We start from the raw sequence: 11,209 nt of genomic DNA on the forward strand, positions 1-11,209 counted from the left end.
CACGCCACGTCAGCCATGTGCCGCGTCACCATGCATGGCGCGGCACAGGCATTTGACCGCGCCAGGGTAATAGGCGCGGCCAAAAGTATTAGTTTTTTAAAAAAAACGACGATGTTAGATTTAAAATTATATTAAAAAAATATTAAAATTAAAAAAAAAATCCAGCGCAGCCCACCACCCCGCAGAGCGCGGATGGCGTCCTCGGCGCGGCGAAAGTACACCGGCCAGTGGGCGCGCCGCGCGCGCACGACGCGATGGGCCATTGGCCACCGGCTGGAGATAATAATAAGCGGCCCCCTGTTCCCTTGGCCACAGGCAACAGCGCCGCTCCCGACTTCAATTACTAGTACTCCTGTGGCCGATACCGTCCGTGCGCACGGCGGTACGGAAGGGGACGAAGTGACGAACCGACGACGACGAGAGGGGTAGTTAAGGTTCGCGGGGGAACGCGACACAGCTGCGCGCGCCATGCCCCGGGCGCCGCCGCGACGGTTTGGCGGGGGGCCGAGACGTGCAGGTCCACTGCTGCGGCGGTCCCGGCTGGGCTGGCAGCTTTGGACTTTTCACTTTCGGAGCTGCCGAGCAGGGGTCTCCGGCTCTGATTTGCGGTCAGGGAACCTGTCAGGGCGCTCGGTGCTCCTAGACCTTGCATCATGTGCGGTGTCCAGCGTTTGTACCTCGTGTAGTCGTGCTACATGCATCCGGAACGACGAATGAATTTCGTAGCATCCTCGTGTTAATTCTTTGGTATTATTTCACTCGGTATGCACAAAGTTTGTTGATGCAAATTGCAATACCTGTCAGCGGCAGGATGATCAAATCTGCGACTTACTGTTAGCGTCAACACGGCAGCGGTACGTACGCTTCGTAACGCTTGCAACGCAAACGGCAAACGCATCAGCTGCAGCCTGACAGGTCACTGCCAGGGGGGAAGATCCGAGATGTCGACTTCTAATCCAACGGTTCCCACGAGTAGCGTACTCTAGACGTTTCGTACCAACTCAGTATTATTCATTATACATTCATTCCGTGCCACGTACTCCGTACGTACGTGGTGCATGGACGTGGCCCAGTGGTCTACCTCGGCCTAGAGCCACGGCCTCGTGCCAGGGCTTCCTTTTGTGGCCGCAGGTGCCGCCGCCCGTTCCGTCTGGGAAGTTTCAGTGGGCGCATTTGTTAAAGCGCGGCACAGTAGAGAAAGAAACGCGTTTCCCTTCCCCGCGACTCCTCCGTTGCTCGCACTCGCACCCGACGGTTTACAACAAAGCACGGAACCGGAAGGAAAAGGCAGAAAGGGTAGGATTAGAGTTTCGGGGCGTCACGTCGACCGTTCAGATAATAATAATAAAATAAATTATAAAAGTTATTCATAATCTGGGAGACGAATTTATTAAATTTAATTAATCCGTTAATAGTACATGTTTATTGTAGCATCACATTATTAAATTATGGACTAAGTAGGTTTAAAAAATTCGTCTCATAAATTAGTCTCGATCTATGTATTTAATTTTATAATTAATCTATATTTAATTCTCCGTATATATGTCTAACATCCGACGTGACATGCGGAAGGGAAGAAACACATCCTAGCACCAGGGCCTTGTTTAGTTACCCAAAATGCAAACTTTGGCACTATGCAAAAAAAAGATTTCCTGTCGCATCAAACTTGCGGTACATGCATGGAGTACTAAATGTTGACGAAATCAAAAACTAATTGCACAGTTTGGTTGTACTTTGCGAGACGAATGTTTTAAGCCTAATTAGTCAATGATTGGACAATTATTACCAAATACAAACGAAAAGCTACAGTGCACTACAGTGCTGGGGAATTTCAGGCGACGCCGATTCAGGCGGCAACTAAACGCCCCCCAGAGCCGAAACCGAGATTTGCCTCGGCTGCTGACACAGGAATTTTGTGCTCCCGTCGGTCCCACTTGTGTGATTGAAGCCTTGAAGGGAATTGAAGGAGCACGGCGGGAGGAAACTGTTAGGCTAGCTGTGGTGGCACAGCAGTGGTAACAGAACAGAAGCGATGAGTTGGGGATGACAGCGATAGAGATTATACCTACCTTGTAAGCCCCAGCCTCTTGCCTGGCAGGCTTCCCAGTTAAGAGATACCTTTCTCCTGCGATTACCGAACCACTCGCTTCTCTCTCCTCTAATGCCCGTCGCCATCACCAATTCAGCATAATATGCCGCTGCTGCTGCCGTTGCTGTCCGCAAAGCCATCCCGTCCCTCGGCCCGGTGGTGAGTGGTAGGCAGCCGGCCGAAGAATTCCAGGGTGGGGGAGCGGCGCGTCCGTCCAAGAAGAGGACCGGCCGGAGAGAAGGAAGGAAGATCGAGCGAGGCATGAAGGACCTGGTGTCGTGCTTCAGCGAGCACGCCGTGCGGATCTCCGACGTCGCCGCCTGCTCCGGCTCCGGCGCCGCCAATGCGGCGGCGGGCGCCTCCGCGGAGGCCAGCACCGGCGGGGGAGGAGGAGGAGGGCGGGGGGCGCCGGCGGTGAGCGCGGTGACCACCGCGTACCGGTCGCGGCTCTCGGCGTCCGGGAAGGAGCTGCTCATCGACGTCACGTGGTCTCGGGCGCCCGACGGGCCCGCGCTCTCCGTCGCCGTCCACGAGGCGACCGCCGCCGCCTCACGCCATCTTCGCGCCAGCGGCAACGGCGACGCGGCGCCGCGGCACCTGCACAAGAACAAGGGGAGCAGGACGTTCACGGCGGGCAGCTGCGTGGTGGGCGTGTTCTGGGACTACGCCGCCGCGCGGTACGCCGCCCCCGGCGCTGGCGCGGGGCCCGAGCCGACCTCCGGGTTCTACGTCGCCGTGGTCGCCGACGCCGAGTTCGTGCTCCTGCTGGGCGACCTCAGCCGCGGGTACGTCGACCGTCTGCACGGCGGGATACCGATCGCGGACGTCGCGTATGGCGCGGCGCCGGGAGCGGTTCGTCGGGTGCGGCTGCTGGTCCACGAAAGCCCGGTTCTTGGAGTCCGGAGACGAGCACGACATCGGCGTCGTGGTGCGCGACGGCGACGCCGAGGCGTGGGTCATTGTGGACGGCCGCAAGGTGGTGCAGCTCCGCCGGCTGCGGTGGAACTTCCGCGGCAGCCACACCATCTTCCTCGACGGCGGCGCGCCGGTCGACATGACGTGGGACCTGCACGGCTGGCTCTTCCACGCGGCGGGCGCCGAGTTGCCCCACCCGTCGTCCTCCTCCCCCTCTTCCTCTTCCTCCTGCGCCGTGTTCACGTTCCAGGCGCGCGGCGCGTCGGAGACAAAGCTGTGGACGGACGACGATTGCTTCGCCGCCGACGGCGAGGAGCCGGCGGACAAGCTGCCGGTGACGCCGAGCGGTCGGCGACATAAGGCGGCGGGAGGCGGTGGGGCGGCGTCGGGGCAGGTGTTCTGCCTGCTGATCCAAGGATTCAGGGGCTTTTCCAAGAGCACTTAACCTGTACATGCCGTTAGAGACTTTCTATCGCCATTTTTTCACTTCTTGGCTTGCTTGGGGTTTGTCTTCTTGGGATTGATTAGGATAGACATTCAGTTGGTTAGACTCTTGTTGATTGATTAATCTGATGCATGACAAGGGGTGGTGTGATTGTGAATGGTTGGGATGGGGAGAGAGGTTGACACACAGAACAGAAAGAGATGCTTTCACGTTCGGCTGATCCAGTTTTAGCTTGATTTGGTTTCAGCTTATTCTGTCAAACAGAACACCGAAATCAACTGAAACTTGTATCAGCCGAACAGGGTGTCAGTTTGCTGCATCGCTGTGCTGATTTCGTACAATGACATGACTGCAACAGTGTTCTGCTAGTTACTTATCAGAAATTGACCAGAGAGTTTACTACCTTTTCTTTTCCTTTTACAACCTTGATTTGAAAGCCATGGGGTTGTTGAATTGTTAGAATACGATGACGCCTGCAGATGTCATTCTCTGTAATGCTATTATAAACATACAAACCTCAAAAAACAGTAGACTTGTTTCCTTTAAAATAGAGAGAATTTTATAATGTAGTCATTGTCAATGGAGGTGCGGAGATAGCGATGGAAACACTTTATCTATGGTGCCGCACAATCATGGTCAATTTCTTGAGGAAACTGCCTACATCCATCCATACCCATCATAGATCAGGCATATTTGTGTTTGGTCGATCACTCCCGTCTGCCGTGTGCCATACAACTTTCACCCACATTATCACTTGCAAAGAAATGTTCCGTCCTGTTCACTTGGTAGTATTTTCTCTCACAAGAAATCAGCCAACGCTGCTTCTCATAAAATTGCTACGCGTGCTGGTGTTTCATATGAAAGAAAAACAATATCGATCGAAACCGTTCTTTGCTGTTGCCAGGTGCCCGTTATCTGAATCAGACTCCAGCATGCTCCAACCAATGCACTGGACTCGGCCTACTTTCTCTAGTAGGCCTATTGGGCTGAAATTGCACACGCTGAAAATCTGAAGTCTGGCAGTTTTGGCATAGTGGCACGTGTCTATGTTTTTGCAAGGAAAAAGTCATTTTTACCTCCTTGAACTATTGGGCGGGTTCGTTTTTCCTCCCTCAACTTCAAAACCAGGCATTTAGACTCCCTGAACTGTTAAAACCGGACACGAAACCTCCCTGTACCGCTTGTCAGGCCATTGAGGGCGGTCAAAATGTGCCCGTGACCACTTGTAACCCTAGCTGGGATTCTTTTTCTTTTCCCTGGGAGGCGGGCGACTGGTGGGTGGTGCACACGTGCCGTTGCAGTAGGCGGATCTGGTGGGTGTCCAGAGGATTCAGAAGGCCTTTGCTGCCACAAAGCGCACCAGGTTTGTGGAATCGCACTCCTAATGAGTCAATTAGGCATAGAATAATTGTTTTTTCTTGGATCCGGGTTCCCTGGGACTTGCTTTTTGGAGATCCATTGTTTATTAGGCATAGGAGACGAGAGCTACCAGTTTTTTTTGGGTGCTCTTTACTTGCATCTACATTAGTGGATTAATGAAGGGGCACAGTGCCGGAGGCTCCCACATGAGTGGGGTCTGGGGAAGGGAAAAACCGAGGCAAGCCTTTCCCCCATAAAATATACGGAGAGACTGCTTCGAACCCATGACCTGGTGACTCAGTGAGACAGCTCTCACCACTGCACCAGGCCTGCCCTTCAGTGGGATTAATGAAGGCGTATTATTTTTTTAATGTATGTAGGCCATGGATGTGTCAGACTCACTGGCTGTGAGGTTCCATTTTGGTGGAGAGTTTTTCAAAGATGGCAAGATACTGCATTATTTTCGGGGGAAGGCTTCAATGTCTTATATTGATCGAGACAAGATTTCTCTGCCAGAGGTTGTGGGACGCTTGCGTGATCATTACAATGTACATGATGGAGTTTTATTGCATTGGTTATTTCCTGGTAAAGAGCTACATGATGGTTTGCGTGTGCTGGTGGATGACAAAGTTTGCCGGTTCATGTCTGACTCCATTATGGACAGCGGAGTTGCAAATATATATGTTGAAGAGCCATATGTTATTTCAGACCAGCAAAAAGGTATTCTCAATGCTGTTGAGAAATGGGCACTAGAGGCTGAAAGCTCTAGTTTGGTTTTGGTGAATTGATGAAACCCTAAGTGCTAACCTAGTTTATCAAGTGATCATGACATAGGTAGCACACTTTAAGTAGAAGAAGCTAATGAAGATCATAGCATGACAATGGTGATGACATGGCGATGATCAAGGGCTTAAACTTGAAATGAAGAAAGAGAAAAACAAAAAGCTCAAGGCAAAGGTATAAACCATAGGAGCTATTTTGTTTTGGTGATCAAGACACTTAGAGAGTGTGATCACATTTAGGTTTGATAGCCGTACTATTAAGAGGGGTGAAACTCGTATCGGAATGCGGTTATCAAAGTGCCACTAGATGCTCTAACTTATTGCATATGCATTTAGGATCTAGTGGAGTGCTAACACCCTTGTTAACATTTGTGAAAATATGCTAACACATGTGCACAAGGTGTTTGCAGGGTTGAGATGGGTTTGGGTCGGGATTCGGCGCTTTTGGAAAAATGAAATGTCTATTTTCTATTGCGCCGGATGCAAAATTCTTGGTGATTGGCTCATTGGAGCAAGGGTGAAGAAGTTAGAAGTGAAAACGAGTTGGTCGCAAAGATGCCAACGTCGGTCAACTGACCGGACGCTGGATCTGAATGCACCGGACGCTGGCAGGCAGCGTCCGGTCGCGCTGACGTACGGTGACACAGTAGCTGAAATGTGACCGGACGCTGGCTGCGTCCGATCGCATTCGACCGGACGCGTCCGGTCATGCTCGGGAGCTTACTGGAAACGACCGGACGCTGGGCCTTCAGCGTCCGGTCAGTTTTGATCGGAGCGTCCGGTCAGCTTCGTAGCCGTTGGAATCTGACGAACAGCGTTTGAAGGGGATGACACGTGGCGTCCATCGGACGACCGAACGCTGAGGGCCAGCGTCCGGTCAGTTTGACCGGAGCGTCCGGTCAGAGCGCGTTTTGCCCAGTGAAGGGGTATAACGGCTCTATTTGATGGGGGCTCTATTTTATAGCCCCATGGCCGGCTCAAGGGTAGTCTCTTGCACATTTTCATTGACATAGCAACCTTGTGAGCCTAGCCAAAGGACTCCCACTCATCTACATCATTGATTCATCATCATAGTGAGATTGGGAGTGATCCAAGTGCATTGCTTGAGTGATTGCATCTAGAGGCACTTAGTGATCGTGTTTCGCTGCGGATTTCGCTTGTTACTCTTGGTGGTTGCCGCCACCTAGACGGCTTGGAGCAGCGAGGATCGTCGAGCGGAGGAGGTGATTGTCTCCGGCTCCAATCGTGGTGATTGTGAGGGGTTCTTGACCTTGTCCCCGGCGGAGAGTCAAAAGGTACTTTAGTGAATTGCTCGTGGCTTGTGTGATCCTCATCTTGTGTTGGTTGTGCGGCACCCTATTGAGGGTTTGGCGTGTGAAGCCAATTAGCGCGTGAACCTCCAAGTGAGTGAATCGCCACAACGAGGACTAGCTTGCCGGCAAGCAAGTGAACCTCGGTAAAAAATCATTGTCTTCATCATTGATTCCGAGGTGATTGGTCTTCATTGTTATTCATCTTTGCGATTGATTGGTTCTTCATCTACACGGCGGTATAACTATCCTAACCACTCTCTTTACTTTACCGCAAACTAGTTGACAAGCTCTTTAGTGTAGCTAGTTGTGAGAGCTTGCTTGCTTGGTTGGTGTGGCTCTTTAGTTAGTCTTTGAGAGCACACTAACATAGGATAGTGTCTTTGCTATTGTGTGAATAGACACTATCTAAACTAGAATTGTGGTAGGTGGCTTGCATTTTAAGTAGACTAGTGCAATACTCGCTTCGCCTCATAATTGTCTAACCATTTGGTTAAGTGTTGTTGTAGAAATTTTTATTAGGCTATTCACCCCCCCTCTAGCCATTAGGACCTTTCAGAGGCGGAGCACAGGAACTGTGCAAGACATATTTATGCCAATTGGAAAAAAGAGTTCAGTGACAAAGAATGGCAGAAAAAATTCTGGGCATGTGCCAAGGCTCCCTGCATTATGCTTTTCAACCATGCAAGAGCCAGGCTAGCAGAAGACACTAGAGAAGGAGCTCAGGCAATCATGAAAACACACCCACAACACTGGAGCAGGGCCTGGTTCAGGTTAGGAAGCAACTGTGATTCAGTTGATAATAATATGTGTGAGTCATTTAATAAGTGGATAGTAGAAGCTAGATTTTTTCCAATCATTACTATGCTTGAGGCAATCAGAAGGAAGGTCATGATTAGGATTCAAGAGCAAGGGACCAAAGCAGATAGGTGGATGGGTGCCATATGCCCACATATCATGAGAAAGCTAAACACTTACATTACAATGGCTGGCTACTGTCATGCTATTAGTAATGGAGCAGACAAGTTTGAAGTGAAACATTTTGACAATACGTTCACAGTTGACTTACAACAAAAGACATGCTCTTGTAGGTATTGGCAGCTAGCTGGTTTACCATGTTGTCATGCAATATCCGGCATATACTGGAAAACCAATGTTTTGGATGACTATATTGCAGATTGTTTCAGAGTAGAACACTTCAAAAATACTTATGCTCATTGTCTTGAACCTCTGGAAGGGATTGAAGGTTGGCCCATATCTGACAGGCCAAAGTTGAGGGCACCAGGTTATATTAAAATGCCTGGGCGACCTAAGAAAGAGAGGACAAGAGAACCAACTGAGAAGCCCAAAGCAACAAAAATGTCTAGGGTAGGCACTGTGATTAGGTGCGGAAAATGTAAAGGCACTGGACACAATGCTTCCACTTGTGGAAGGAGGACTGACTCTGCTCAATCAGGTGGTGCACAGTCTGCTCAATCAGGTTGTGCACAGTCTGCTCAATCAGGTCCTGCTCATTCTAATCAACCTGCTGTCCCTCGTGCATCTCAAAATACAAATGTCTCAGTGCATGTGCCATCTACCCAGCAAGATAGTAATGCAAGAAAAAGAAAGAGTTACACAGCCTTGACTCACAGATCCGAAAGTTCAGATGGAACGACTACAATTAGGCAACAGGTAATACACTTGCTAGTAATGTTTGATAAGTTTACACACCAATTGTCAATATGTTCACATGTGCACATTTTCTATCTTTGTAGCCTCACAGAAGTTCTCTAGGTCTGGTTCACACTAGACTGAAGGCAAAGGTGGAGACTAGAGCTACTGCTCAAGCATCTGCTCAGGAACCAGCAAAGAAACACCATGCTCAAGAACCAGCAAAGAAACGCAATGTGCCAATGCTTCTCCTTCCACCTTGGGACTCGGCCAAGCTGTGATTTTTATGAGTACCAGACTATGTGTCATTATGCTTTATTTGATGTACCAGACTTAATGTCCTTTAGCTATCTGCAAACACTTTGGATTTTATCTTGCCTTCGACCAAATTACTTTAGCAAAAATCAGAATCCATAAGAGTACGAAATACCAAATCTCACTCACCCAGCAAGCGACGAGCTCGAGCTCGGTCCTGGTGCCTGCGGCCCATGCTCAGCTCCGCCACCGCGCGCGCCTGCGCTCAGCTTTGCCGCGCTCAGCTCCGCTCGCCGACCGCCGCCGCACGACACAGGAATGAAGCGAGGAAGGAGAAAACTCAAATGACGAACGCCGGATGCGGTCATGGGCAAAACCACGGTGGTTTCGTGTACAGGGAGGTTTCGTGTCCGGTTTTAACAATTCAGGGAGTCTAAATGCCCGGTTTTAGAGCTGAGGGAGGAAAAACGAACCCGTCCAATAGTTCAGGGAGGTAAAAAAGACTTTTTCCTTTTTGCAAAGGTTACCGAAATACGATCCATGACACTTCAATTTCAGGACCTAAGGCTATCAGCACCGCGTGAGCGGTATGCCCATCTGCAAAACCGTGGGGCCCACACGCTGTGCAGATTTCCATCCACGGAATGCTGCCGCGCGGAGACCTCTATGCCCATCTGCAAATCCACGTGCTGAGCGATGAGTGGGCATGGGGTCCCTGTGCGCGATGCCGGCAGCAGGTGGTGTGGGAGAGAGATTGGGCTGGAGAGAGAGGATAGCGTAGGAACGCGCAGACGCTGGGTTTGCAGTATCGCTGTAGGAACGGTGACATACAGATTCATATAAAGAGCTACGCTGTAGCTACTCAACCTCCACATTTCACGTGCAGGCCCGCTTACCGCTCAGCAGTGTGGATAGCCTAAGACTCTGAGAGGTGCTTCCAGGGTAACCCCCGCTTGCTTCCCTTTCTTGTTCGTGGCATCTTTTCCAAGCAATTTACTAACCAATCTAAAGCCATGGCCACAACAACTTGATGCTACCCTCTTTACAGTGTACTAGTATGTTTGTCTGTCAGGTACTCCTCAGGTGAAGTACCGAGCATGTACTCATCCCTCCGACCCGAAAAGATACTCCCTCCATCCCATTTTGTTTTTTTATAAATTCATAAATTTACTATGTATTTACGTATACACTGTGTCTAGATACAGTAAAAGTAATGTATCTAAAAAAAGAAAATGTATTATAATTTAAAATGAAGGGACTACAACTACAAGATTCATATAAGTCAAACTAGCTTAACTTTTAACTAAACTTACATTTAATAGTTAACATTTATGTCTTCAACTAGTTTACCACGAAAATATATTTCATTAATTTAATAGTATTTATCTTGTATCATTAATGTTAATATTTTCATATAACTTTGATCAAATTTAAATGGTTGGACTTCTTAAAAAATAAGAATTGCATCTTTTTTAGATGGAGAAAGTATGTTCCAAGGTTTAGTGCGAGAAGTATCTATTGCTATTTGCGCCATTTATGTTATGCATAATGCTCCTACTCTACAGAACAGTCTCCTAGTGCAAATGCAGCTTTTAAGTGTAAATCGCATCTGCATTCGCAAGCGCACAATAAATATGTAATTCCTGTACGTTAAGGATACTAGTACTTCGATTCCACGTGCAGATGCACAAAGACCTACACTTCTCTAGCAACTAGCCAGCCGATGCTTGATCAGCTGTGTAATTTATAAACTTCTTTCCTCTTATTAATGGAACGCTTAGGCACAGCAAGCTAAAGGAAGTCATTGCCGCACACATGCTCTAGTTCGTGATAAACCCGCACTAGATAACTGGTATGCGTTCCTCTCTTCATAGTATAGCTATCTAGCTTATGAACCTAGCTAGAAGTTTGCCATAGTCTAAGAGTCTGTCTAGCCAACAAATAAGTATTTTAGAAGCTCTTGACACCTTTTTTTTAAACATTTACATTGTCTTTTAGTTATATTTACACAGTCTTATTACTATATTTATAATGATTTTTTAAAAGTAATTTATTGAACAGAGTGTAATTTTGGGAGATTGCATATCTCAGAGAAATATATGCCAAATTTTCAGAATTTACAAATTATTTATATGGATTGCAGATAAGAGAGATATATGTCAAATTGTTCACAAATTTCAGAAAAATTTCAAATTGCTCACAAATTGTCATGGGACCCACACTCCCAACCTTATCCCTTCCCTTCCCTTCCGTGAGGCGCACAGACTCGACACCGGCAAAGTCGATGCGGTTGGCCAGGCCTGGGTGCGGCGGCAGGCTACCACCAGCTCCTTCCCACCGCTGTCCAATTATAGCGCCAGCTTGAACGACTATAGGCCGGAATAGCCCCGTGATGTCATCA

At 48.8% G+C, this 11,209-nt stretch overlaps 1 protein-coding gene and 1 pseudogene across 1 annotated transcript; both read left to right on the forward strand.

The window, feature by feature from the left end:
* The first annotated feature begins 1,905 nt into the window (after nucleotides 1-1,905).
* Nucleotides 1,906-4,074, forward strand: LOC136533925 (uncharacterized; annotated as a pseudogene).
* Nucleotides 4,075-5,191: 1,117 nt separating this feature from the next.
* Nucleotides 5,192-8,834, forward strand: LOC136533924 (uncharacterized). Its single transcript, XM_066526446.1, has 3 exons — nucleotides 5,192-5,587; nucleotides 7,450-8,574; nucleotides 8,658-8,834. Exons 1-3 carry the CDS (start codon nucleotides 5,192-5,194, stop codon nucleotides 8,832-8,834), a joined length of 1,698 nt encoding a protein of 565 aa, XP_066382543.1.
* Nucleotides 8,835-11,209: the final 2,375 nt, after the last annotated feature.

Source organism: Miscanthus floridulus, unplaced genomic scaffold (genome assembly GCF_019320115.1).
Source record: "Miscanthus floridulus cultivar M001 unplaced genomic scaffold, ASM1932011v1 os_1323_1_2, whole genome shotgun sequence".
In the NCBI taxonomy this organism is placed as follows: domain Eukaryota; kingdom Viridiplantae; phylum Streptophyta; class Magnoliopsida; order Poales; family Poaceae; genus Miscanthus; species Miscanthus floridulus.

Bases quoted from the DNA above. Each gene is read 5' to 3' on its own strand.
- LOC136533924 (XM_066526446.1), top strand. From the start codon at position 5,192: ATGGATGTGTCAGACTCACTGGCTGTGAGGTTCCATTTTGGTGGAGAG. The intron at 5,588-7,449 runs GTGAATTGATGA...TCTAGCCATTAG, and splicing joins AAAGCTCTAGTTTGGTTTTG to GACCTTTCAGAGGCGGAGCA. The intron at 8,575-8,657 runs GTAATACACTTG...CTATCTTTGTAG, and splicing joins CGACTACAATTAGGCAACAG to CCTCACAGAAGTTCTCTAGG.